Source organism: Microcaecilia unicolor, chromosome 5 (assembly GCF_901765095.1).
Source record: "Microcaecilia unicolor chromosome 5, aMicUni1.1, whole genome shotgun sequence".
NCBI classification, from domain to species: Eukaryota; Metazoa; Chordata; class Amphibia; order Gymnophiona; family Siphonopidae; genus Microcaecilia; species Microcaecilia unicolor.
This window is the reverse complement of record NC_044035.1, coordinates 101,329,577-101,352,726: the sequence shown is the minus strand read 5'-3', so window position 1 is coordinate 101,352,726 and position 23,150 is coordinate 101,329,577. Positions and strand designations below refer to the sequence as shown.

Here is a 23,150-nt window from a genome sequence, read left to right as displayed (position 1 = left end):
TTAACACATGGTAAAATACAAATAATGAGGCTGTTTTTGTTTGTTTACATTTACGAGCCCTTTTATTAAGCATGAGTATTACTGTGTGGAAGATTTTAGTGCAGACTTGTGCTATTAAATCAGGCAGCACAGTAAAAAAAATTAAACAAACCCATGCTAGCTACTTAACAAGGTAACAAGCAGTGTGTGGCTGTGAACAGGGTGGTGTGGAGGAGTACCTTGCTGTGAGAGCTAGCGCACCTGTCATTACAACACACTACCTGCTACAACTGCCAATAGCAGGTGCAACAGCACTATCAACAGTACAGCTATATTAGAGCTGGTTTGGAACTTTCCTGCTTCTTCAGTTATAAAATTAATTGGGAAAAATTGGAGATCCTGCTGATGAATCACCATACTACAGAAATTGATATCCCAGATTTGGTTTTGCAGTGAAAATCAATACATTTAAAATTCTTTGGCACACTCGTCACCAAAGAGCCAGAATCAATATTACAGATTAACATGAATAGAGTGTTTGAGCTTATACAAAATACTATGCAGCATTGGTCACCACTCTTTCTTTCTCCCCTGAGGACATAAAATGACTTTAATACCACAAATTAATTACGTTCTTAGCACCCTACTAGAACTATGTGCAAAATTTTTCTACTCTAAAATTAAATGACAGCTAGTAAAATTTCTTTGGATAGTATCACGTACTCTTAAGGTTCTTAAAGGAGAGGTGGTATTGATTTTTCCCGACTTTTATCTTTATCACATAGCCTTTTTTGTAATGTAGCACAGTCTACTTGGTGTTGGCAGGGGAATTGCCAGATCCACTGCCTTCATGACTGCATGGGGAAAGGAACCTTGTGAACCACTTCTCACAAATCTCTTATCAGCTATGACTCATCCAAAATGGATTTCCAAACTTTTGTCTATGCCTGCCATCCATCAAGCCTTTGCAGTGCTGGACAGCCGTTTCAATGATTCTGGCCTGAATCATTACTGGTGCCATTATGATACAATTCAAGTGAAAATTGACCATAAGGTATATGACCATTGAAGCACAGAACACCAGATGCTCAGTTGTTGTCCTTTCAGGAGCTAAGGAGGTTATATGAGTTACCAAACTTGCTACTTTATCAGTGGTTCAACAGAAACATTCTATTGAACAAAATTATGCTTCCACCATTAAGGAATTTTCATATCAAGATATTTTCCTTTTTTGTAAACTTGGTATGGCAGGAGGTCAGTTTTGGGCTCATTTTTGAAAGAGAAAAACGTCAAAAAAGTGGCATAAAGCAAAATGTCTCTCGCCAAACGTTCAAATTGCTGTTTTTGAAATCCGTTTTCCAGATGTTTTTCTATGCTGTTCATCTGCAGTGCATCCAAATTTCAAGGGGGTGTGTCAGGGATGGGATTTGGGCATTGTAATGGAACAAAACGAAAATGTCCAGGACTAAAACTAAGATTTTTGGTTGACCTGTTTTAATAATGACTAAGCCACAAAAAAGTTCCCTAAGTGACCAGATGACCACTGGATAAATAAAGGAAAGACCCCTCCATTACTCTCCCAGTGGTCACTGAACCCCCTCCCCCCTAAAGATGTGAAACAAACAGTACGTACCTCTATGACAGACTCAAATGTTGTAACTAGTCCTATTAGAGCAGCAAGTAGGTCCATAGAGTAGCCTAGTGATCGGTGCAGTGCACTGTGGAGAAAAGGACCCAGGCCAATAATCCATTGTGTTACAGATGTGGTGGAAAGTGTGAGCCCTCTAAAAGCCACCAAAACTTACTGTACCCACATATAGGTGACACCTGCAACTATGAAGACTATTGTAATGGTGTAAAGTTGGGTACAGTAGGTTTTTGGCGGGTTTTGGAGGGCTTAATATATAATATACTGTAAGGGAGCAATGGTGAGATGTGTACCTGAAAGCTTTTCTGTGAAGTCCACTGGAGTGCCCCCCTAAGGTGCCTCACTATTATTCTGGGATGTCTGTGTGGCCAGTCTGTTAAGAATGCTGGCTCCTCCTACATCCCAATGGTTTGATTCTGTGCATTTTTCTCTTGGACCAAAAATGGACCAAAAAGATAAATGCATAGAGCACAAAAACATCTAGTAAGTGGCCATTTAAAAAAAAAAAAAAAAGACATTTTGCTGTTTCACAAATTGATATATTTACTATTTGGATTTTGGACATTTTGAGCAAAACTTCCAAAGTTGGCCTTAGACGTCATATAAAAAATGCCTCTCATTGCATCCAAGGCATGTATGTAAAGATTTAGAAGAAATCTGGCAAAAAGACAAAGGTACCAATTTTGGCAAAAGTGAATTGTCCATTTTTGTCATCAATATGTTGCAAACTCATTATTTTTTTTTTTTTTTACCCATAGGGATCTTTGGACCTCAAAGAAAATATAGAAAGCAGGCTTTTATACTTCTAACAAGGCTGCATTGTGGAATACTACCTGGTTCTCTTCCTCACATGATCTTTGAGTGCTCAGTAATACAGTGATTATTGCAAGTAATAGGATGTAAATCCAAGGAATTTCAATATGGATGTGTAGCACCTTGAGTGAGGGTGTGGGTATGGAGCCTCATGAACGATGGTGTGGTTCAGAGCCTCAACAGACACAGTCACTCAGAGAGTTTAAAGCAAAACATTATTTAATGTAACCCGGTGGGTTATATTTATTTTTTTTATTTTTACCTGGGTTCCCAGAGATTGTTGGTGGTCGGTGCTGTGACTCCGGAGGCGGTTCTGGACTTCCTGCATGGAGCTGTGCTGTCTGCGGCTTGCCCCAATGCTCTGAGTATTGGAGAAAAGTCTGTAAATGTATTTAGGTGTGTGTTTAAACATGTGAAAGGTGCACTGTATGTATAGTTTGATGGCACCAATAATTGTGAGATGTTTTGATCTGATTGTATAGAAATGTTATGGGGTTTTGTCTGAAAGTATAGCTTTTCTATTATTTCCTATGGAAAGTTATTTTCCAAAATGGAGATTGTAAAAAAAATGTTAATTAGTGTCCATGAGGCAAACACCCTGTGTTCTGACACCTTATTGGCCAGAAGAGGTCAGCTGGTGATTCAGAGACCCAGTGTCCCTTGGCAACAGCCTTGCCAGAAGTGGGGGGAAGGGCTGAAGACACTGGAGTGGAAGATGTTTTTGGGAGAGCTCTGAGTGCATGTCAAGATTTCTAGGCAGAAAAGTGTGTGAAAGTAAGTTTTTCTGTGAGCTTTAAATTCCTGAATATAGGTGAAGAGAGTTGAAAGTGAAAAGTGTTGGATTTGAGCAGAGAAAGAAAGTTCTAAAACTGATGTTTTTTTTGTGTACTGTTTAAGTATCTGAAAGGGAATTTCTCTGCCAGTGTTTAGGGCTGAAACACTGGCAGGATGCAGGTGAAGTGTGCTGAATGATTTGAACAAGAGAAAGAAAGAACTAAACAGTTTTTTTTTGTTTTGTTTGTGTAAAACAATTTGTGCAAGTATCCCAGTTAAGCCACTAGGAAAACTGGTCTCCAAGCTTAAGGTTGGGCTTGCAGTATGTGTGTTCACATGCTGGTGCACTAGAGTGGAAGATTGCATGAATTTGGAGAGACAAAGATGATGAGAGCTGTGTGACTGCAAGATCCAATGATTTGAGCAGAGAAAGAAAGTTCTAAAACTGATGTTTTTTTTGTGTACTGTTTAAGTATCTGAAAGGGAATTTCTCTGCCAGTGTTTAGGGCTGAAACACTGGCAGGATGCAGGTGAAGTGTGCTGAATGATTGAACAGAGAAAGAAAGAACTAAACAGTTTTTTTTTTGTTTTGTTTGTGTAAAACAAATTTGTGCAAGTATCCCAGTTAAGCCACTAGGAAAACTGGTCTCCAAGCTTAAGGTTGGGCTTGCAGTATGTGTGTTCACATGCTGGTGCACTAGAGTGGAAGATTGCATGAATTTGGAGAGACAAAGATGATGAGAGCTGTGTGACTGCAAGATCCAATGAAGAGTGCCCTTCCTTAGTTAGGGAACTCAGTACAAGAACAGAGAAACTATTTAAGGCTATACAATTATTCTTTATTTTATTAGTTAGCAAGCCACGTTATCCCTGAATCCCAGCTAGTGCTGTTCCTGCTGTATGTCAGGAAGGAAGGAGGGTTTTTTTTTGTTGATTTCATTTAAAGGGTGAGGCAGTAGGTTCCTGTACTGAAAGAGAAGATCCTGAGCTACAACATACAAGGGGAAGAACAAAGAAGCTCCAAGAAGGGCCAAAGATAAGTCTTCACTCCTATGCAAAAGGACACTGAAAGGTCACAGTTTAATCTGATTTACCTGTTGTAGAGACTGAATCTGGGTGTTCACACCTGAAAGACAAAGTAATTCAAAATAATTGATTCTTGAAACACACAATATAAAGGGAATTTATAGATTGAGAGAGAACAACTAAGATACTTTGATTAAGACTTGTCTGTTGGTTTCACTGTTGTTCTACTGCTGCACCTGTAAGAAGAAAATTATGCTATCAGTTTATGTATAAATGTATTTTTATGTTGCAAAAGAACCTAATGTGTTAAGAACATCATTTTCCCATACCCCAAATTGGGTTTAAATAAACAACTAGTAACTTGTACTTACCATCTGTCTGGTTACTGGGTCTTAAAATCCTTTTAGTTTTCTTTCCCTTCCATGGTCTAGGACTTTGGAGGTGAGGTTAGTTTAATTGTCTCTGAGCTCAGAGGTGAACTGCAGACTTGAGGTATTTGGCCACTGGTAATAGTAGAGCTTGCAGGGCCTTCTGGGATGGTTCAAAAGAATATTAAAGCCTGATCTCTTTCTAGGCTTGATAAACTAAGAATAAAAGTGTCTTGGAGTTCAATAATAATCTTCCTGTACCCCTGTCCCTGACAGAACTCCACAGTCTCATTGTGCACTGGTCTTTGTCTTCAAGGCTAACCAAAACCAGGCCTGGTCTCAAGGATTAGAAATTTCACAACAAGGTAAAACTTGGCCTACCTAAATTAAGCTTCTGCTGAAGGTATATTCTGGAAGACTGCTCTTGCCTTACTTGGGCCTCCAGCCTGACTGTGCTGAGGGTTTTTATCTGGCTGCCTGAACCGCACCCTTCCTGCTGTGCTTTGATTGAGCCATGCCCTTTCTGCTCTGTACTGCAAGATGTGGCTCAATAAGTGAATGTTAATATGGAGAAAGGGTAGCTTCCTGTAAACTCATAATCACCCCAACAGCTCCTGTCCATAATGAACAAAAGACCTCAGAGAAAAAAATAGTGAGTGGCAGGGCAATAATCAGTGACCTGAACAGCCCAAGACAATAAAGCTCTTTGTTAAGTTTTGATTTTTGTTTGTTATTGTTTTGTTTTTTGCAGACAAAACATCTCTGTGGAAACAGGACAGTGACAGAGCAGTTGATCAGGCCAGTAACAATAACTGAAGAAGTATAGCAACTAAACAGTGGCCTAGTGGTTAGGGTGGTGGGACTTTGGTCTTGGGGAACTGAGGAACTGAGTTTGATTCCCACTTTAGGCACAGGCAGCTCCTTGTGACTCAGGGCAAGTCACTTAACCCTCCATTGCCCCATGTAAGCCGCATTGAGCCTGCCATGAGTGGGAAAGCTCGGGGTACAAATATAACAAAAAAAAAAAAACAGCAGGGCAGTAACACTGAACCCAGAGATCTGGTCAGCCATCAGCAGTGTCTGGGAGAAGTAAGGCAGGCAGTGAACCAGGCTAGTAGTAGTTGAATAGCTAGAAAGCAGGCTACTGGTCAGGAAAGTGGACTCTCAGAATTAGGAAAGGAAATGTTTGAAATCAATTTCTTTCACTGACACTCTTGTGACCTTAGGCAAGTCACTCTACCCTCCATTATGCCAGATATAAGCCTATGGATAGATTTACTAATATGCATTACTGTGTTACCATGCATTAATGTGTACTATTTACTGCAGGTCCCATTTTATGCAGTGCATTCTGTTTGTTATTAATGTGTGTTAAATGGCATGAGCACATGCTAATGCAGAAGCACACTGTAATAAAGCTAGCCATTAGACTGTAAGCACTCTATAGATGCCTAACTTAGGTGCTGGCAGTTACTCCTGCTTTTAGAAGGCGTAATTGCCTGCGTCTAAATTTGGGCATTGTTTATGTGTTTAGTGCTATTCTATAAAGGACACAGATCCATTATAGAACAGCACTCAGGCCAGATTCTATATAAGGTGCCTAAATAATCCACACTTTAAACATTTCTGCCTAAGCGTATTCTATAAGTGGTGCCTATATTTAGACATGGCAAATAGAATATGCTTAGTTGATATCCCAGCACCTAAAACTACACACCTCCATTTGCACCAATGAAAACAAGGTATAAATCATGGCATGTAGATTTACGCACACTGGGCCTTATTCTATAACTACTTGTGTAAATGTTGGAATGCCCACAAAATGCCCAATTCCCTGCCCATAGTCACTCCCCTATTGAACTGTGCACATTAGAATTTAGGCACAGTTCATTACAGAATACATTTAGCAAGTTGTGTGCATAAATTCTAATTATTACCAATTAGTGCTTATTATTACTTGCTAAGTGCTGTTATCAATACTGATTAGCTTAAGCCAATTAAGTTACGCACATTGTTACAGAATATGCCTGGATTTCAGCGCGGATCTCTAGGAGCGCTATACAGAATCCAGGCGTCAGTGCTTAAATTTTTCAATGTTGATTTTTTGGGTGCCATTTATAGAATCTAGTCCTGATGGAGTAATTGAGAGCATACAAGTATTTCAGATGATTTATATCTTAGAAAAGACTCCCTCTACCGTGGATGGCCATTTAAAAAATCTGCAGGACCACATAAGCATCTTCCAATGGATATGCAGTACAAACTCAAAAAAAAAAGTTTCTCTGATGTTAAAATCAAAGCAGTAAAAGTAGAATTTCAGAAAGACTCAGTCTAATTCAGACTTCTTGATTTTTCCTCTAGCAATTCCTGAATTTGTTTCTGAAGTTAGCATTGCGCTGGATGCCTTAACAAAGGACACAATATACATGTTTGATGACAACAAGCTTGTGGATATTTCAAAGAAGATATATGATGCAATCCATGAGATTAGGTATTCTGTCCTGTTGATCAGGGTAAGTCTTTGTTGTTGTTATTTCTTAACTAGTAAAACAGGCCCGTTTCTGACACAAATGAAACGGGCGCTAGCAAGGTTTTCCTCGGAATGTGTATGTTTGAGAGAGGAAGAGAGAGAGAGAGAGAGAAAGTGTGTGTGAGAGAGAGAAAGTGTGTGTGAGAGATGGAGTGTGTGTGTGAGTGACAGAATGAGTGAGAGAGACAGACAGAGTGTGTGTGTGTTTGTTTCAGAGAGAGAGAGTGTGTGTGAGAGACAGAGTGTATGTGTGTGTGTGTGAGTGTGTGTGAGAGGTGTATGTGAGAGGACAGAGAGTGTGTGTGTGGGGGGGGGCTATGAGTTCCATGACCCCCTCCTTTCCTCCCTCTCATCCCCTCCAAGTTCCAGGCCCCCCTCCCTCTCCTCTACTCTCTCTCCTCTCCTCCCTCCCTCTCTCTCCTCCCCTCCGAGTTCTTGGCCCCCCTTCCCTCCAAGTTTCATGCCCCCCTCCCTCTCCTCCCCAGCATGTTCCATGCCCCCCTTTCCTCAGAGTGTGTATGTTTGAGAGAGAGTGTGTGGGTGAGAGATGGAGTGTGTATGTGAGAGAGAATGAGTGAGAGAGAGAGACAGAGTGTGTGTGTGTGTGTTTGTGTCAGAGAGAGAGAGAGTGTGTGAGAGACAGAGAGAGTGTATGTGAGAGACAGAAAGTGAGTGTGTGTGTGTGAGAAAGTGAAGCCTTGAAGCATTTGTGCGCTCTGTAAGGCTCCATCTCCTCTATTGACAACACGTAGTTCCGGAACGTTGCAGGAATGCTTCAAGGCTTGAAGGCTTCACTTTCTCGGCTTCAGAATGTTGGAGGTGCGTTTTATTATATAGGATGCTTATTAGCAAAATTAATAACTGGGCATTTACTATCACATGAGAAAAGTTTCACACTAAGTGGTAAGACTCTAGAAAATGAAATATAAAAATTAAGAAGCAAATCACTTTTAGGGGCCTTTTTACTAAAGCTTCGTACAAACTAAGGGGGGAATTCTATATATGGTGCCTTAATAATCAGCGCTGAAAAACCACATGGTTAACATGCTTCTATAAAATACACCTAAAGTTATGTGTAGTTTATAGAATATGCTCAAATACCATTCTTGTGACTAAAATTTAGGTGCACCAACGTAGGCCACCTAAAACCAGACCTAAATGCCTGCACCTAAGTTAGGCACAGATCAGGTGTATTTTCAGTGGCGTTCCTATCGTGGTTGTCACCCAGGGCGGATCGCCAATGCGCCCCTCCCCCGGTGCATGCCGCTGGGGGGGGGGGTGCCGCGGCACACGCCTGTGGGCGCCGACTTCGCTCGTTCGCTGCAGCTCCCTCTGCCCTGGAACAGGAAGTAACCTGTTCCGGGACAGAGGGAGCTGCAGCAAACGAGGCGAAGTTCGCGAAGTCGGAGCCCACAGACGTGCGCACGGCACCCCCCCAGCGGCGTGCTCCCGGGGCGGACCGCCCCCACTGCCCCCCTTGGTACGCCACTGTGTATTTTATAACAGTGCACATAGTATATCCATAACCTGCCCATTCCACGCCCATAGCCATGCCCTCTTTTTGACTGCATGCATTGGAATTTACGCACACCAATGATAGAATATGCCTAGAAAGTTGTGTGCATTAATTCTAATTAAAGCCAATTAGTGCTGATCATTAAGTACCAATGATCAGCACTGATAGGCTTGTTAATCAGTTAAGTTGTGCGTGCAATTTGGCCATGCAGGCAAATTAGCGTGCACAACTTAAGGCGTCATATACAGAATTTGGAGGTAAATGCTAAGAAGTTCCTAGGTATAAAATGGGCTTATTAGCATTTGCCCCTGGATTCTATATAGCGCGCTTAGAGGTCTGTACTGAAATCCAAGCATATTCTATAACAACATAAGTAACTACATTGGCTAAATAAGCTAATCAGCGTTGATAACAGCACTTAAGCAATTATAAGCACTAATTAGTAATATTTAGAATTTAGATGAACAACTCGCTAAGTGTATTCTATAATAAACTGTGCCTAAATTCTAATGCACATAGTTCAAAAGGAGTGTGGCTATGGGTGGGGAAATAAGCGGCTTAGTAAACAGAGGGGTAAGTCCTCTGACACAGCCTGTTGGTGAAATGTGTTCATATCAGGTAAATGTTAAATAAATCACTTTTCTTTCAATTATCATTGATCTGCTTTGCTTGTTTTCAGTATTTCTAATGAAATACTGGGATTGCCAATGCAGAGGAATTGTTTTGGTTAAATGTTATTATATACCTGATAAGAAAATATCCTTGGAAGATCAGCAGAGTGGCAGATTTAACTGCATTTCTGGAGGATTCCACAGATTTTATTGCTACCAGACAATTCTGTTGATAAAATTCTTGCACGAAGGGATAGAAAGAAGACAATCCAGCTCATTTTCAAAAGTGATCGCCGGCCATCTTCCGACACAAATTGGTATAATCGAAAGCCGATTTTGGCCGGTGTTCACTGCTTTCCGTCACTGAGCCGGTGAAACATCAAGGGGGCGTGTTGGTAGGGTAGTGATTGCAGGGCGGGACAGGGGCGTACTCACGAGATGGCCAGCTTCGCCCAATAATGGAAAAAAAAAGCCAGGCTTGACGAGCATTTCGCCGGCTTTACTTGGTCCCTTTTTTCTCATGACCAAGCTTCAAAAAGGAGCCACAACTGACCAAGTGACCACTGGAGGGAATCGGCAATCACCTCCCCTTACTCCCCCAGTGGTCACCAACCCCCCCCCCCAAAAAAAAAAACATTTTTGCCAGCCTCAAATGTCATAACCAGCTCCCTGATAGCAGTATGCAAGTTCCTGGAACAGTTTTTAGTGACTGCAGTGCACTTCAGACAGGTAGACCCAGGCCCATCCCCCCCTACCTGTTACACTTGTGGTGGTAAATGGGAGCCCTCCAAAACCCACCCGAAACCCACTGTACCCACATGTAGGTGCCCCCCTTCACCCCTTAGGGCTATGGTAATGGTGTAGAGTTGTGGGGATTGGGTATCTGGGGGCTAAATAACCAAGGGAAGGGAGCTATGCACCTGGAGCTATTTTTAATTTTTTAAAACATTTTTAGAAGTGCCCCCTAGGGTGCCCGGTTGGTGTCCTGGCATGTCAGGGGGGCCAGTGCACTACAAATGCTGGCTCCTCTCACAACCAAATGCCTTGCATTTCGCCGGGTTTGAGATCGCCGGCATTTTTTCCCATTATGGCCGAAAACCGATGCCGGCCATCTCAAACCCGACAAACTCTGACATTTGGCCGGGCCCAACCGTATTAGCGAAGAAAAAGATGGCCAGCCATCTTTTTCGAAAATACAGTTGGCTCCGCCCGCTTGCGGTGCCGGCCCTGGAGATGGCTGCCCATAGAGATGGCCGGTGCTGTTCGATTATGCCTCTCTATGTTGTTTTGCAGGAAGACCATACACATTTTCCCTGATGTTTCACAGAATACTCAAATACTGAGGAAAGCTTTTTTGGCTCAAAAAGTCAAGTATTGGCTTTAGGATCTTTTTTCTGTAATTTTCCTGTATATGTTATATTACTTATCAGGGAACTTAATATATATTTTATGATACCTCACATCTAGACAAATTCTTGCATCAACATGGTCATAAATAATATAGATTAGTTAGTTGGAGTTATTAAGTTCTAATTGATATTCCAGTGTCAATAGTTTAAGAATTATTCTTAGAAATTTCCTGAATTTTTCTTTTTAATGAAGGCTTCTGTGCTTAAGTTATGTTCCCTTGTTTACTCATTTTCTCCTAATTGGAGATGAAGTTCTTTCTTTATATTTCTTATTACTGTGGGAAATATTAAATATTTAAAAAAATGAAATTGAGGTTATAAACTCAGGAGTATTCTAAGGAAATCCTTTTTAATGGGAAGGTTGCTGGTTGTTTGCCTTGGTGGAAACAAGGACGGTATCTGAATTAAAGAACGTGTGGAACTGGCACAGAGATTGCTTAGGGAGAGGAGTAGATAGTGGATGCTGTGGATGGGCGATTTGGCCTTTATCTGCCATCATGTTTCTATGTTTCTAAGACTGTGACAAGAAATAAGGACTTCTTTTACAAAGCTGCACTAGTGATTTTGCTGCTGCAAATGAGAGGAAGCCCATAGGAACTGAATGGGCTTCCTCTCATTTGCTGCACGGGAATCACTAGCGTGGCTTTGCAAAAAAAGCCCTGTCAATAATAAATAGAAGTCCTGAGTCTAGGAAAGCTCTTCCTAACTTGAGATTGAAGGATTGCTATCATACTTTCAGACACCAATTAAAAGCTTGATTGTTTGGAAAGCATCTCTGTAGGGGATCATAATAATTTTAGAATAGCTGTAATAAGTGAGAAAATGTACTATGGGTTTATAAAAAGTATTTTTGTACTGCAATTTGGTTAGAAACTCATTGTGATATAAATATATTTTTTGTTACATTTGTACCCCGTGCTTTCCCACTCATGGCAGGCTCAATGTGGCTTACATGGGGCAATGGAGGGTTAAGTGACTTGCCCAGAGTCACAGGGAGCTGCCTGTGCTTGAAGTGGGAATTGAACTCAGTTCCTCAGTTCCCCAGGACCAAAGTCCACCACCCTAACCACTGGGCCACGCCTCCACTCCATATATAGAAGTGGCCCAGTGGTTAGGGTGGTGGACTTTGGTCCTGAGGAACTGCGTTCAATTTCCACTTCAGGCACAGGCAGCTCCTTGTGACTCTGGGCAAGTCACTTAACCTGTAAAAAGGGAGGGGAGTAAATGTGTATATTTAGAAACTGATTGTATTGTAATTTAATATGATGTTGATCTCCTACTGTTCTTTTTTGTTACCATTGTGATCTGCCTTGAGTCCCGCTGATTAAGCAGGATATAAATGCCTATATCAATTAAAATTAAATTAATTTAATTAAAAATACTTTCAAAATCCTCCACTGCCTCAAGCTGGAACACTCTTTATGAGCATGGGGCCATCATGTGTCTTTCATTTTGGTATTCTATTTATTTATTTATGTATTTATTTCAGTTATTTCTAATCCACATTATCTGGATATTCTAAGTGGAAAAAAATATATACTCATAATAAAAATAAAAAAAATAAGAATGAACAATATTAAACCAGAAACATAATACATGCGTCATAAAAATCTACATAATTGGATTATTTCTCCATAATTTTGTCCTCAGTTCAGATGTTACCACAAATTATAATCGGTGTTATTCAAAGATAACTTTAGTTCAGATTGGCAGCCACCAGTCTATACTCTGTCTTAATCCAAAATACGTCTAACAAAATCCTGTCCTAATTTCAGTCCAGTACTTATGTGGTAATAAAAAAAACTAGGAGGAAAAGACCTCAGAAGCCCCTAGTACACAGTGCCAAAGCACAGACAGTTTAGCACTAAATGGGCAGCTGCTTAATCGTAGGTCAGAAAAACCTCCGTATGTTCAACTTGTTCTATTATCACACTTGCATTTTTTTTATTATTTTCAATTTTGCATTTAAAATATCAATGCAAGGGAGTTGGAATGAAGCTAAGTGCCTGAAGTACCTTATGAACGTTTTTATATTTTAAATGCAAGATTTAAAATTATAACAAATGCAAGTGTGATAATAATACAGGTTGAACATATGGAGGTTTTTCTGACCTATGATTAAGCAGCTGCCTATTTAGTGCTAAACTGTCTGTGCTTCGGCACTGAGCACTAGGGGCTTCTGAAGTCTTTTCCTCCTAATTTTTTTATTGCCACATAAGTACAGGACTGAAATTAGCACAGATATTTGCTAGAAGTATTTGTTTAATGTTGTGCAACAATTTTTGTATGAATTAATCCAAAATACATCCAGTTCAGACTGACAAGCATCAGTTTGTTCCATGGTACTTTTGAAAAGGAATGTTTCAATTCTCTTTTTAAATGTCCCAGAGTTTGCATTCTCCATAATTCAGTAGGGAGAGCATTCCATAATCTTGGCCCAATAATATAAAAGATAAATGTTCTGTACTCCTCAAGTCTAACTAAATGAAAACAGGGGACATCTAATAATCATTCTTGCACAGACCTCGAAATTCTAGGCGGTTGATAAACTTTGAGAATAGAAGATAAATTACTGGTACACTATCTACTAAAACTTAAAAATCAACAAAAGTATTTAAAAACGTACCCATTGCTCAATTGGTAGCCAATTAAATCGCTTCAAAATTGGGGTAATATGAGAAAGAAGAATATCCAGTAATCACTCTGCTTGTATTGTTTTGTGCCGCTTGAAATACTTTGACAAGATTTTTTGAAATTCCAATCAATAACCCATTAGAGTAGTAAAACAGTGGATACACAACAGTTTGAAAATTTTCTACAGATAGAAACTCTCTTATTCTACGAACCACTCTAAGCTTACAGAATACTTGTTGAGTAATCTTTGAAACATGTACTTTCATTGTTAGGGTGGAGTCAATCATGACTCCTAAATTCCAGATACTAGAAACCACGGGAAAAGTTATATTATCAATTGTAAAGTGGGAAAGGACATCATTGCTGGATAACCAGATAACAAGACTATTCGGTTTTAGCAATGTTCAATTTTAATCTATTCTCTTTCATCAACTGTCCAGTGGAAACAAGACAATATTGTTAACATCAAAAAGCATTAGATCCTTGAAGAACCTCAGCAAATCATTCTATTTTAGATGATCTATTTTTTTTCCTGAACTACACAAAATTTTCTTTTATGTAGAAATTATTGAAACCACTTCAAGACAGTACCATCCAAACCAATTGCCTGCAATTGATTGAGTAAAATATATGTCATTGTTTAGTTTAATAGTCCAGCCCCTTTTGATTTTAGACTGCACACCGCCTAGATGGTACTTCCCATTAGGGATTTAATATATCAAACATGGCATATCAAATGTAATCAACACAAAATGTTTACTTTTATCAAAACCGCATTGAACCCATATTGGGGCTATAGTGGTCTATAAGTATCATATTGTTATTGTAATTGGTATAAGAAGAGAGAGTAATAATGTCTCAGTATCATGGTATTTTCAAATCCTGGTACAGACCAGTTGGGAAGAGACACTGAGTTCTGATAGACAACAGCAATTAATCTCCACTAAATTCCTGGCATACCACAATTTAGCAGAATTTCTCCATACAGGAAGATCCTCCCTATTAATTCCAGCAAGAAAAACATTATCTGATCAGTAAAATCTAAGGCCCCAGTTTACAAAGCCACATTGTAGTCATGCTAACTTTTTAACATGCACAGCGTGGCTAACGCTAGAGACACACTACAACGCAGCTTAGTAAACAGACCCCTAAGAGTATAAAGCTAACTCCTCATCACCAACTTTACCTTCTTGATCCTCTAAAACTTAAGGCTTGCTTTAATTCCTGAGTGCCTTCAAAGTTTGAAGGCTTGGGTATTCAAACCTTGCGCTCCAACCACCTTCCTAGAAGGATATAAATGATAAAGAACCCTGAGCCATTGCCTGCATGGATTTTATTCAACATCTACTTTTCTGGAGAAATGTCCTGGGGGGAGTATTATGTATGTCAACAACTGATATCCCAGTGCCATTGACCTCATCTCTCAGAATGTCTGAAGAAACTGAGGTTTCTAGTAGGGGACACATTTGAGGGTACAATCTCTGGACTGTATACACACTTCACATAAAGATATTAACTCAAAGGGAATCATCATGTTAGATATTTGATTAGACTCATAGGATGAACCGTCAACACACACTTCTTTCATGTAATCCACCTGTTTGGAGTGTGCTGGATCACCTTGACTACTTGATTGATGATATTGAAGATAATAGTATTGGTAGATGGATCGTCTTCTTTGATAAGCATTTGATAAGCTTTTTGCATGTGGCTATTTTATCAACCCATGCTATCGCTGAGGACTCTCTTTTTTCGTCACGTAATTTTTGATCTGTGTGTGGTGGCTTTGCAGTGCTCTCTCATTTCCACAATTCTTTTATTTATTGTTGTACCTTGTAGTATTTTTTTTTTAGTTCTTATTATACCTGTAGTGCCAGGGTAGTGTATAAGAGTTTTCAGTAGCATTATTTTATTAGGGCCATCAAAAAGCCTGTCAGCTGGAGAATAGGCATGAGCCTCTTTTATTTTAGGAGGAGTTGAGCTTCCTCCTTATCTTTGTAGAATGAGTGTGCCCTCCTGTTTCTGGTCCTGTCTGTCCTTGTGTGTTGCTGAACCTAGCCCAGAGAACAGGGGTTTATATGCCCCACTTCTGAGCTGGACCAGCACTGAGTAATTGTCTGTGTTTCTTCATCCATAAGTGCTTCCTCATTTATGTTACTGGTCTGTGTCCATTCTCCAGCTGATCTGCTCCTTGCTACCCATGATCTCTGTGGTTATGCTCCTACCACGGATCCTGCCTTATGGTCCTTGTTCAAAGGTTTGCTTTGGACTACTGTTTTGCCTTGCTTTTAAATGCCCTTTTTCTACACTTGCTCGAGTAAGTGCTGTTTTGTGAACTTGCTTAAGCACTAAGCTTGGTGCTAAATAAACTGTCCTTTGAGCAACACGGGTGTACAATCTTTAAGCCAAACGTTAAGGTGACCCTTGGTTTTTCCTCATATATCCATATAGGACTAACCCATACAGGAACAATCGGCACTGAGAATATTTCTGCCTAGGCGTATTTTGTAAACCACACCTAGATTTAGGCACGTTTAAAGAATATGCCTAGCTGGTTTAAAGAATACGCCTAGCAGCCATGCCTGTGCCTAACTATAGGTGCATCCATTTACACCAGGTAAAATTTTGTGAAAATACCAGCACCTAAGTTAGGCATGGTGTATTCTATAACCATGTACATAGATTTTCAGAACTCCCATGGCCAAGCCCCCTTTTTTGCAGCACACAATAGAATTTACGCGGACCACTTTACAGAATATGCCTAGCAATTTCTTTGTGTAAATTCTAATTAATGCCAATTAGTATCAATAACTGATTAAGTGGCAATTATCTGCACTGATTGGCTTGTTGATTAATTAAATTGTGCACACAAATCCAGAATATGACCAAATTTGCACACATAATTTTGGTCAGGCTATATAGAATACGGGGTATAGTGCAACTGAAAATTCAGAGGTTTAGACCAGTACACAATTGGAAACTAAAAGCACTGTCCATGACCTCTCACCTACTATTGCATGGGAGAAACTACTGTAAAAGTTCATAATGTTTCATGGGAAGAGGTATATGCATCAATTTGGGCCTCAGGCACACACCAAAGGGTTGGCTAAGTGGTGGCCTACATGTTAGTGGTTGAGAAATGAGATAAGACAACACTGATAAAGATGCATAGTTTTCCCTAAAAGTGTAGGTGATGACAGTGTGAAATTTGGGGGAAGGGGTTTAATATTTGTACTTTTTTTCAATAAATAAATCTTAATCACAAGAATGAATTCAAAATACTGTGCATGTTCTACAGTTTTTCCATGTCGTTTTCTTTTATTCCATTCAAAATAATGTTTACTACAAAATGTACTTTCTTTAAAATTTAGGAGCCTGTTTACTAAACCGTGTTAACCAGTTAGCATATCAATGGCGAAAGCATACTAAAACTCCAGTGCTAGCTGCTTAGCATAAATAGGGGTGGAATCTGGGTGAGTCATGGGAATAGATAGGATATGCCCAGCACTGGCAGCTAGTGTGCAAGGTGGTATATGCTAGCTGTCATGTCTGCCAATAGCTTGGCTGCACTTAATGCCATCTGATGAGGTGGCTTTAAGTGTAGTGTGCTGCTTGTAGCCATGCTACCTGCAGTCTGGTACACGGCAGTTGCCCATCTCAAAGTAGGAATAAAACATGTAGCTCCCAAATGCCCAACCCAAAGATTCACCCTAGAAACTCTATAGCTGTTCAAAATTTGCTGATGTTCCATTTTAAACTAGAAAGGAACTAGTAATGGCACCAAAACTTTGCATTTGTCATAGAAGAATTCCTTTAAATTCTGTGACAAGCAATCATTAGTATCTTAGCAAAATAGTGTCTGTTAGAGCACTGTTCTTCTAAACTCATTTCCGCCTTCACAGTTGTCTGGTCTGCCTATACATTGTTTGACCTAAGGTCACGTGATAATGACCCTCTGAAAATAATTCTTGAAATTCTGTTGCAAACAATTCCCCTGAGCAAGTGGTGCAGTTTTAAACTACGGCTGTATATAGCCTGAATTCAATGAGCTTTTGGCCAAGTCACTAACTGGTAACTTGCAATATATTCTATTAAGACAAGTTATTACCTAAAAGAAAAATGGATATGCAGTGTGTTTTTAGATAAAAATCAAAAAGTGTCTGTGCATCCAAACAGATACAAACACAACCCAGTGGATGTCACCTAACTGTATAATCCTAAAGCAAATATACCAAGTACAGTTCTGAGAGGTTATCATATAGTGGCTATGTGCCACATATTCCTTTTGGATTTTTACTATTGATATAACTTTGATGACTTACATATTCTTTTTCAAGGGCATCTTTTCCAACTCAAAGGCAAAATTGCTGCATAAAAAACCCGATAGGGATACTGCAACTAGGATGTAATAATGTGCACACTTAATAAATTTCAGTTTGTTTTCACTTGATATACCCCCCCCCCCCCCCAGACATACACACAGTTTTTGAACTTTTAATCTAATTTGTTTCACTCTTTCATTTTAATAAAAATTTTTATCTTGCACTAATCAGCTTAGTATATGTTAGTCATAAATTAACATGTTAAATTGATTTAGCACACAGTATTTATTGTATTAATTTATTGTGATTAATTAACTGCCTTTTAATTAAGATGCATGGGTATAACAAAACACCGAATAGTTCCCTTGCACAGCCTTTTCATTGATCAAGAAGCAACAGGTTGAATGGAACAGAGAGAAACAGAATAGTTTAAAATTGGCAAGGTGTACAATGAGTCTGCGTACTTCCCCTTTATCTCTTCAATCTATATTCACAACAAATCATCAGAGAAGCAGGACTGTATTATGAAACCTGAGGTATGAAAGCTGGTGGAAGACTCATCAACAACCTTCACTATGCTGAAGATACCATATTACTGGTTAAAAGTGAACATAGCCTGAAACTTATGATTATCAAGGTCAAAGAACATAGGGTGCAAATTCAGTGCAATTTAACCGACCAGAAATGGCTCCTGGCTGGTTAAATAGTGAGTAGCTGGCTAAGTGCTAATATTCAGCATGAATTCAGCATGAATCCAGTTCTTTATGGATTCTATAGTGTGCTTAGATTTAGGTGCTGAAATTGGTATAGATTCTATAACACTGCACCTAAGTTTATTTGCTTAACAAGATAATGAGTGCTGATAACAGCACTTAACCAGGGCCGGCCCAAGGCAAGATGCTGCTCCCCCCCCCCCCCCCCTTAGCAGCATTTTACCTCACCATTCAAAACCCAGTAGCGCAAGTGATTCCCATACGCTGCTCTGCCACCAGCACCCGCCTCTTCCTTTTACTGCGGTTACACCTCTGATGAAACAGGAAGTTATATCAGAGAGGAAGCTTCAGTAAAGGGAAGAGGTGGGTGCCGGCGGTGTATGGGCACTGTATGGGAATCACTGCCGCTGCTGGGTTTGGAACATCACTGTGAGGTAAAATGCCGGGGGAGATGCTGCCTCACTGGAGGTGCCATTATTTCTGAAAGAGTGCCGCCTGAGGCCCCCTGCTTCAGGTGGCTTAATGATAGGGCCACCCTTGCAGTTAGCAAGCAAGCAATAATGAGCACAAATTGGCACTGATTATAATTTACGCACACAACTCACTAAGCGTATTCTGTAACGATGTGTGCCAATCTTCTAACGCACGGAGGCAAAATGGGGCATGGTTATGGGTGGGAAAATGGACATTTTATGAGTGTTCCAAAAATTAGGCACCTAGTTATAGAATATGGCCCAGTGCGCCTAAATCTACGCGCTGAGATTTACATCATGTTTTCACTGTCGTAAATGGATGCACACAGATATCAGTGCTGAAATATCAACTAAGCATATTCTATAATCAGAGCCTAAATTTAGGGTGCCAATTATAGAATGCAACTTAGTCGGCACTGATTTCAGTGCCAATTTTTTTTAGGCACCATATATAGAATGCCTGAAAAACAAATTAATCATTATTTGAGGAGATAATCCTAAAGCAATATATGACAAGACTTTGACTTTTGTACTTCAACTATGGGTGTAATATCGCATAGATCGCCTGAAGCAAGGTGTTGGGATGATGCACATTAAGTACAAATTTTATATCAACAATTGTGAGTGCAATCGCCATTATAGAATACTAGTGTAAGTCTGCATTTATGTGCTTATTTTTAGGCACAAACCACTATCCTGCTTATTTTCGAACGAGATGGCTGGCCATCTTCTGACACAAATCGGGAGATGACCGGCCTTCTGCTAAAGCCGGCCAAATCGGTATAATCGAAAGCCGATTTTGGCCGGCTTCAACTGCTTTCCGTCGCGGAGCCGGCAAAAGTGCAAGAGGGTGTGTCGGCAGTGTACCGAAGGCGGGACGGGAGCGTGGTTAAGAGATGGCCGGCTTCGGCCAATAATAGAAAAAAGAAAGCCAGCCCTGACGAGCATTTAGCCAACGTTACTTGGTCCCCTTTTTGTTCGCAACCAAGCCTCAAAAGGTTGCCCCAACTGACCAGATGACCACCGGAAGGAATGGGGGATCACCTCCCCTTACTCCCCCAGTTGTCACCAACCCCCTCCCACCCCCCAAAAAATAAAAAAACATTTTTTTTGCCAGCCTCTATGCCAGCTTCAAATGTCATACCCAGCTCCCTGACAGCAGTATGCAGGTCCCTGGAGCAGTTTTTAGTGGGTGCAGTGCAACAGGCCCACCCCCCTACCTGTTACACTTGTGGTGGTAAATGGGAGCCCTCCAAACCCCCCAAAAACCCACTGTACCCACATGTAGGTGCCCCCTTCATCCCTAAGGGCTATGGTAGTGGTGTGTACTGTTTGTGGATAGTGGGTTTTGGGGGGATTTGGGGGCTCAGCACACAAGGTAAGGGAGCTATGTACCTGGGATCATTTTGTGAAGTCCACTGCAGTGCCCCCTAGGGTGCCTGGTTGGTGTCCTGGCATGTGAGGGGGACCAGTGCATTACAAATGCTTGCTCCTCCCATGACCAAATGCCTTAGGTTTGGCCAAGTTTGAGATGGCTGCCATTAGTTTCCATTATCGGCGAAACTAATGGCGGCCATCTGTAATGCCGGTGATCTGGCCGGCCCCGACCATATTATCAAAACGAAAGATGGCTGGCCATCTTGTTTCGATAATACAGTCGGGTACGCCGCTTGATGGGGCCGGCGATAGAGATGGCCACTCTTATAGATGGACGGCCCCATTTGATTATGGCCCTCTATGCCATCTCATTGGCTGGTGTAAATGCTCGCACATAAACATTGGCAGTTGTGCACGTAATACTAGCATTCTATAGCATGTACATGTAAGTGCTAGACATGCCCCTGTTCTGCCCATGGCCTTCCCAGATCCACACTTCCTTTGCAGTTGTGGATTACAGATTTTGTGTGCACAATTTGCAGAATCCAGACTAAGAACAATTATGTGCTTAATTGCTAATTAGTGATAGTGCCAATTAACACCATTTATAGCCAATAATTGCTAGTTAACCGCAATAAGCAGCTAATTATTATATTATGTAATGCATGTAAATGACACTAATCTATAACTTGCATTCATAACTTTGCATGCTAAGTATAAAATTGTGTGTGCAAGTTTATAGAATAGTGGGATAACGCAAAGAGAAATATCATTAGAGAAAGACAATATGCTTGATAAGGTTGAAGGTCAAAATGTGATGGATCAATTCAATAACAAATCTATGGATGTCATTCCCATCAGTGATTAACTGCCTGCCTGAAGACCAAGGGCAGCTATCCAGAGGATCACAATGCATCAACACCAACTCAATGGCCCTTAACAACATTTTTTTTAAGGTTCTCGAATAAATGCAGATTTTCACCCAGATATAATAGGTTGTCCACTCCTGATGCTGGAATTTCAGAAAGCAAACTAATTCAACTTGTTCATGGTATTTCCATTGGGTTCTACATGCAGTCATTGTATCCTAGCACTGGAACTGATTTCCTTCATGAAAAGACATGAAGCTGACTTTTTTCTATTTCTGTTTAAATTTTGGTTGGTACACAATAGAGTGTGGGATTTAGTTTTTCAGTACTAGCTCAAGTCGAGCTGCATTCAGGTACAGTAGGCATTTTCCTTGCCCTGGAGGGCTTATAATCTAAGGAGTCTGCTTATTAAAGTGCAGTAGGATTTTCCACTTACCACATGATAGCCAAAATTAATACACAATGAGTGCAAAGACTGTGTGGGAACTGTTGGGGACACATCTGTCAGGAGTAGAGAATGGGTGTGGATGTGTAAATTGACTACTGCACTGACATTACCACAATGCAAACTTGTTAGTACATCTCTCACATGGAAACCTTTAGCACCTCCTAAATAGGAGGTGGTACGTGTTCCCACAGTAATCTTTTAAAATGGCTGTACACTAAATCCCCCTGTTTACAAAGCTGTGCCAGCGTCTGCTGGTGCGCTAATGCCGACACAGCCCATTCCCTTTGATTGATCTATCTTGGTATTGCCGAGCAGCTTTGTAAACAGGAGGGTAATTCCCATCATGTCCTGCCTAATTATGCTCTCACCTATCCATCCTAATTTGTCCTTGAGATTGGCTAAATCCCTGGTTACTTACTGCACGTGTTTTAATTTTTTTCTTGAACTTATTGTAATGTGTGTTATATTCTGCACATTATTATGTTTTATTCACTTTATTGTGTGTTTGTAAGCCACATTGAACTTAATCTATTCAGGCTACTGTGGGTATAATGTCATGAATGAATGAATGAATGAATGAATGAATGAATGAATAATATTAGCATACAACCATAAAAAAATAATAGAAAATTATGGCCATGCTAGAAATGGGCTTAGCATAGAGGGAAAGACTCACATAAGGGTATGCTAGTCAATAAGCCCATTTACTAGTACAGCTTAATAAAGGGCCTCTTAGTGTGGGTTACTAGTAATTAGTGAAAGGGCTGTAAATTCTTTCATGTCAAACATGAAAGAATATATACATGGAAAGAAGTTGCAATGACCTTTCAGCACCATGGAGATGATATCCTCAGTCTGCTCAAAATTTTCAGCAATGATATCAAACAATCACAAAATGGTAGAACTGGAATTTTTATTGGCTAGTAGCAATCATGAATGGGAAACTACACAGGTTGGTGAATAGTGTCAGAAGTCACACTATAACATACATTTTTATCATGACCCAATTGTGCTACTTGACATTTTAAATCCCAGCTGAAACAAGACCTGAACAAACGTCATACAATAGGGAAGTGAAAAAAATAAAAAAAAGTAATTGCTTGCAGTGATATGGCTATGGGGATATTGTGCTCCTGAAGAACAATTTCTAACCTGCCATTTAAAAACCTTTATGTGACACAAGACTGGCAGAAGCATAGCAGTTCATGGAAAGCTAATACATTATTGTTATAGTTTCTCCTCAATAAATGTATACACTCATTGCAACAAGTATCTCATCCAATTAGGTAATAGCACAATGGAGAGGTTTTTGCATCAATAAAATATTTTGTAAAATAATTTATGAAGCACATATTGACTGAATAAATTCATGGCTTTTGCCTTTGCAAGATAGCAACAACTTCTTAATAAATTGACCCAATAATGGATTTGAGTAATACAAACTGAGGGGTCCCTTTCTCAAACAACGGTAAAAAGAGGCCTTTGAGTGCCCTTGTGAGAGTCATTCCCACACACTAAAGCCATTTTTACCGCTGGGATGAAATGGTTGATTTTCTGAATTTTTCAATAATGGCCGTGAGCTAATGTTCACAAAATAGGTGGCAGTAGGGGCTCACTTGTTAGCGGGCCATGCACTGTAG

General features: G+C 40.2%; 1 protein-coding gene across 1 annotated transcript in view; it reads left to right on the top strand.

Moving 5' to 3' along the window:
- Nucleotides 1-23,150, top strand: part of CTNNA3 (catenin alpha 3) — a 1,864,538-nt gene that overhangs the window by 1,568,406 nt on the left and 272,982 nt on the right. Inside the window, 1 exon segment of the mRNA XM_030204967.1 lies at nucleotides 6,970-7,121. Within this exon segment, the coding sequence (XP_030060827.1) occupies nucleotides 6,970-7,121 (152 nt within the window).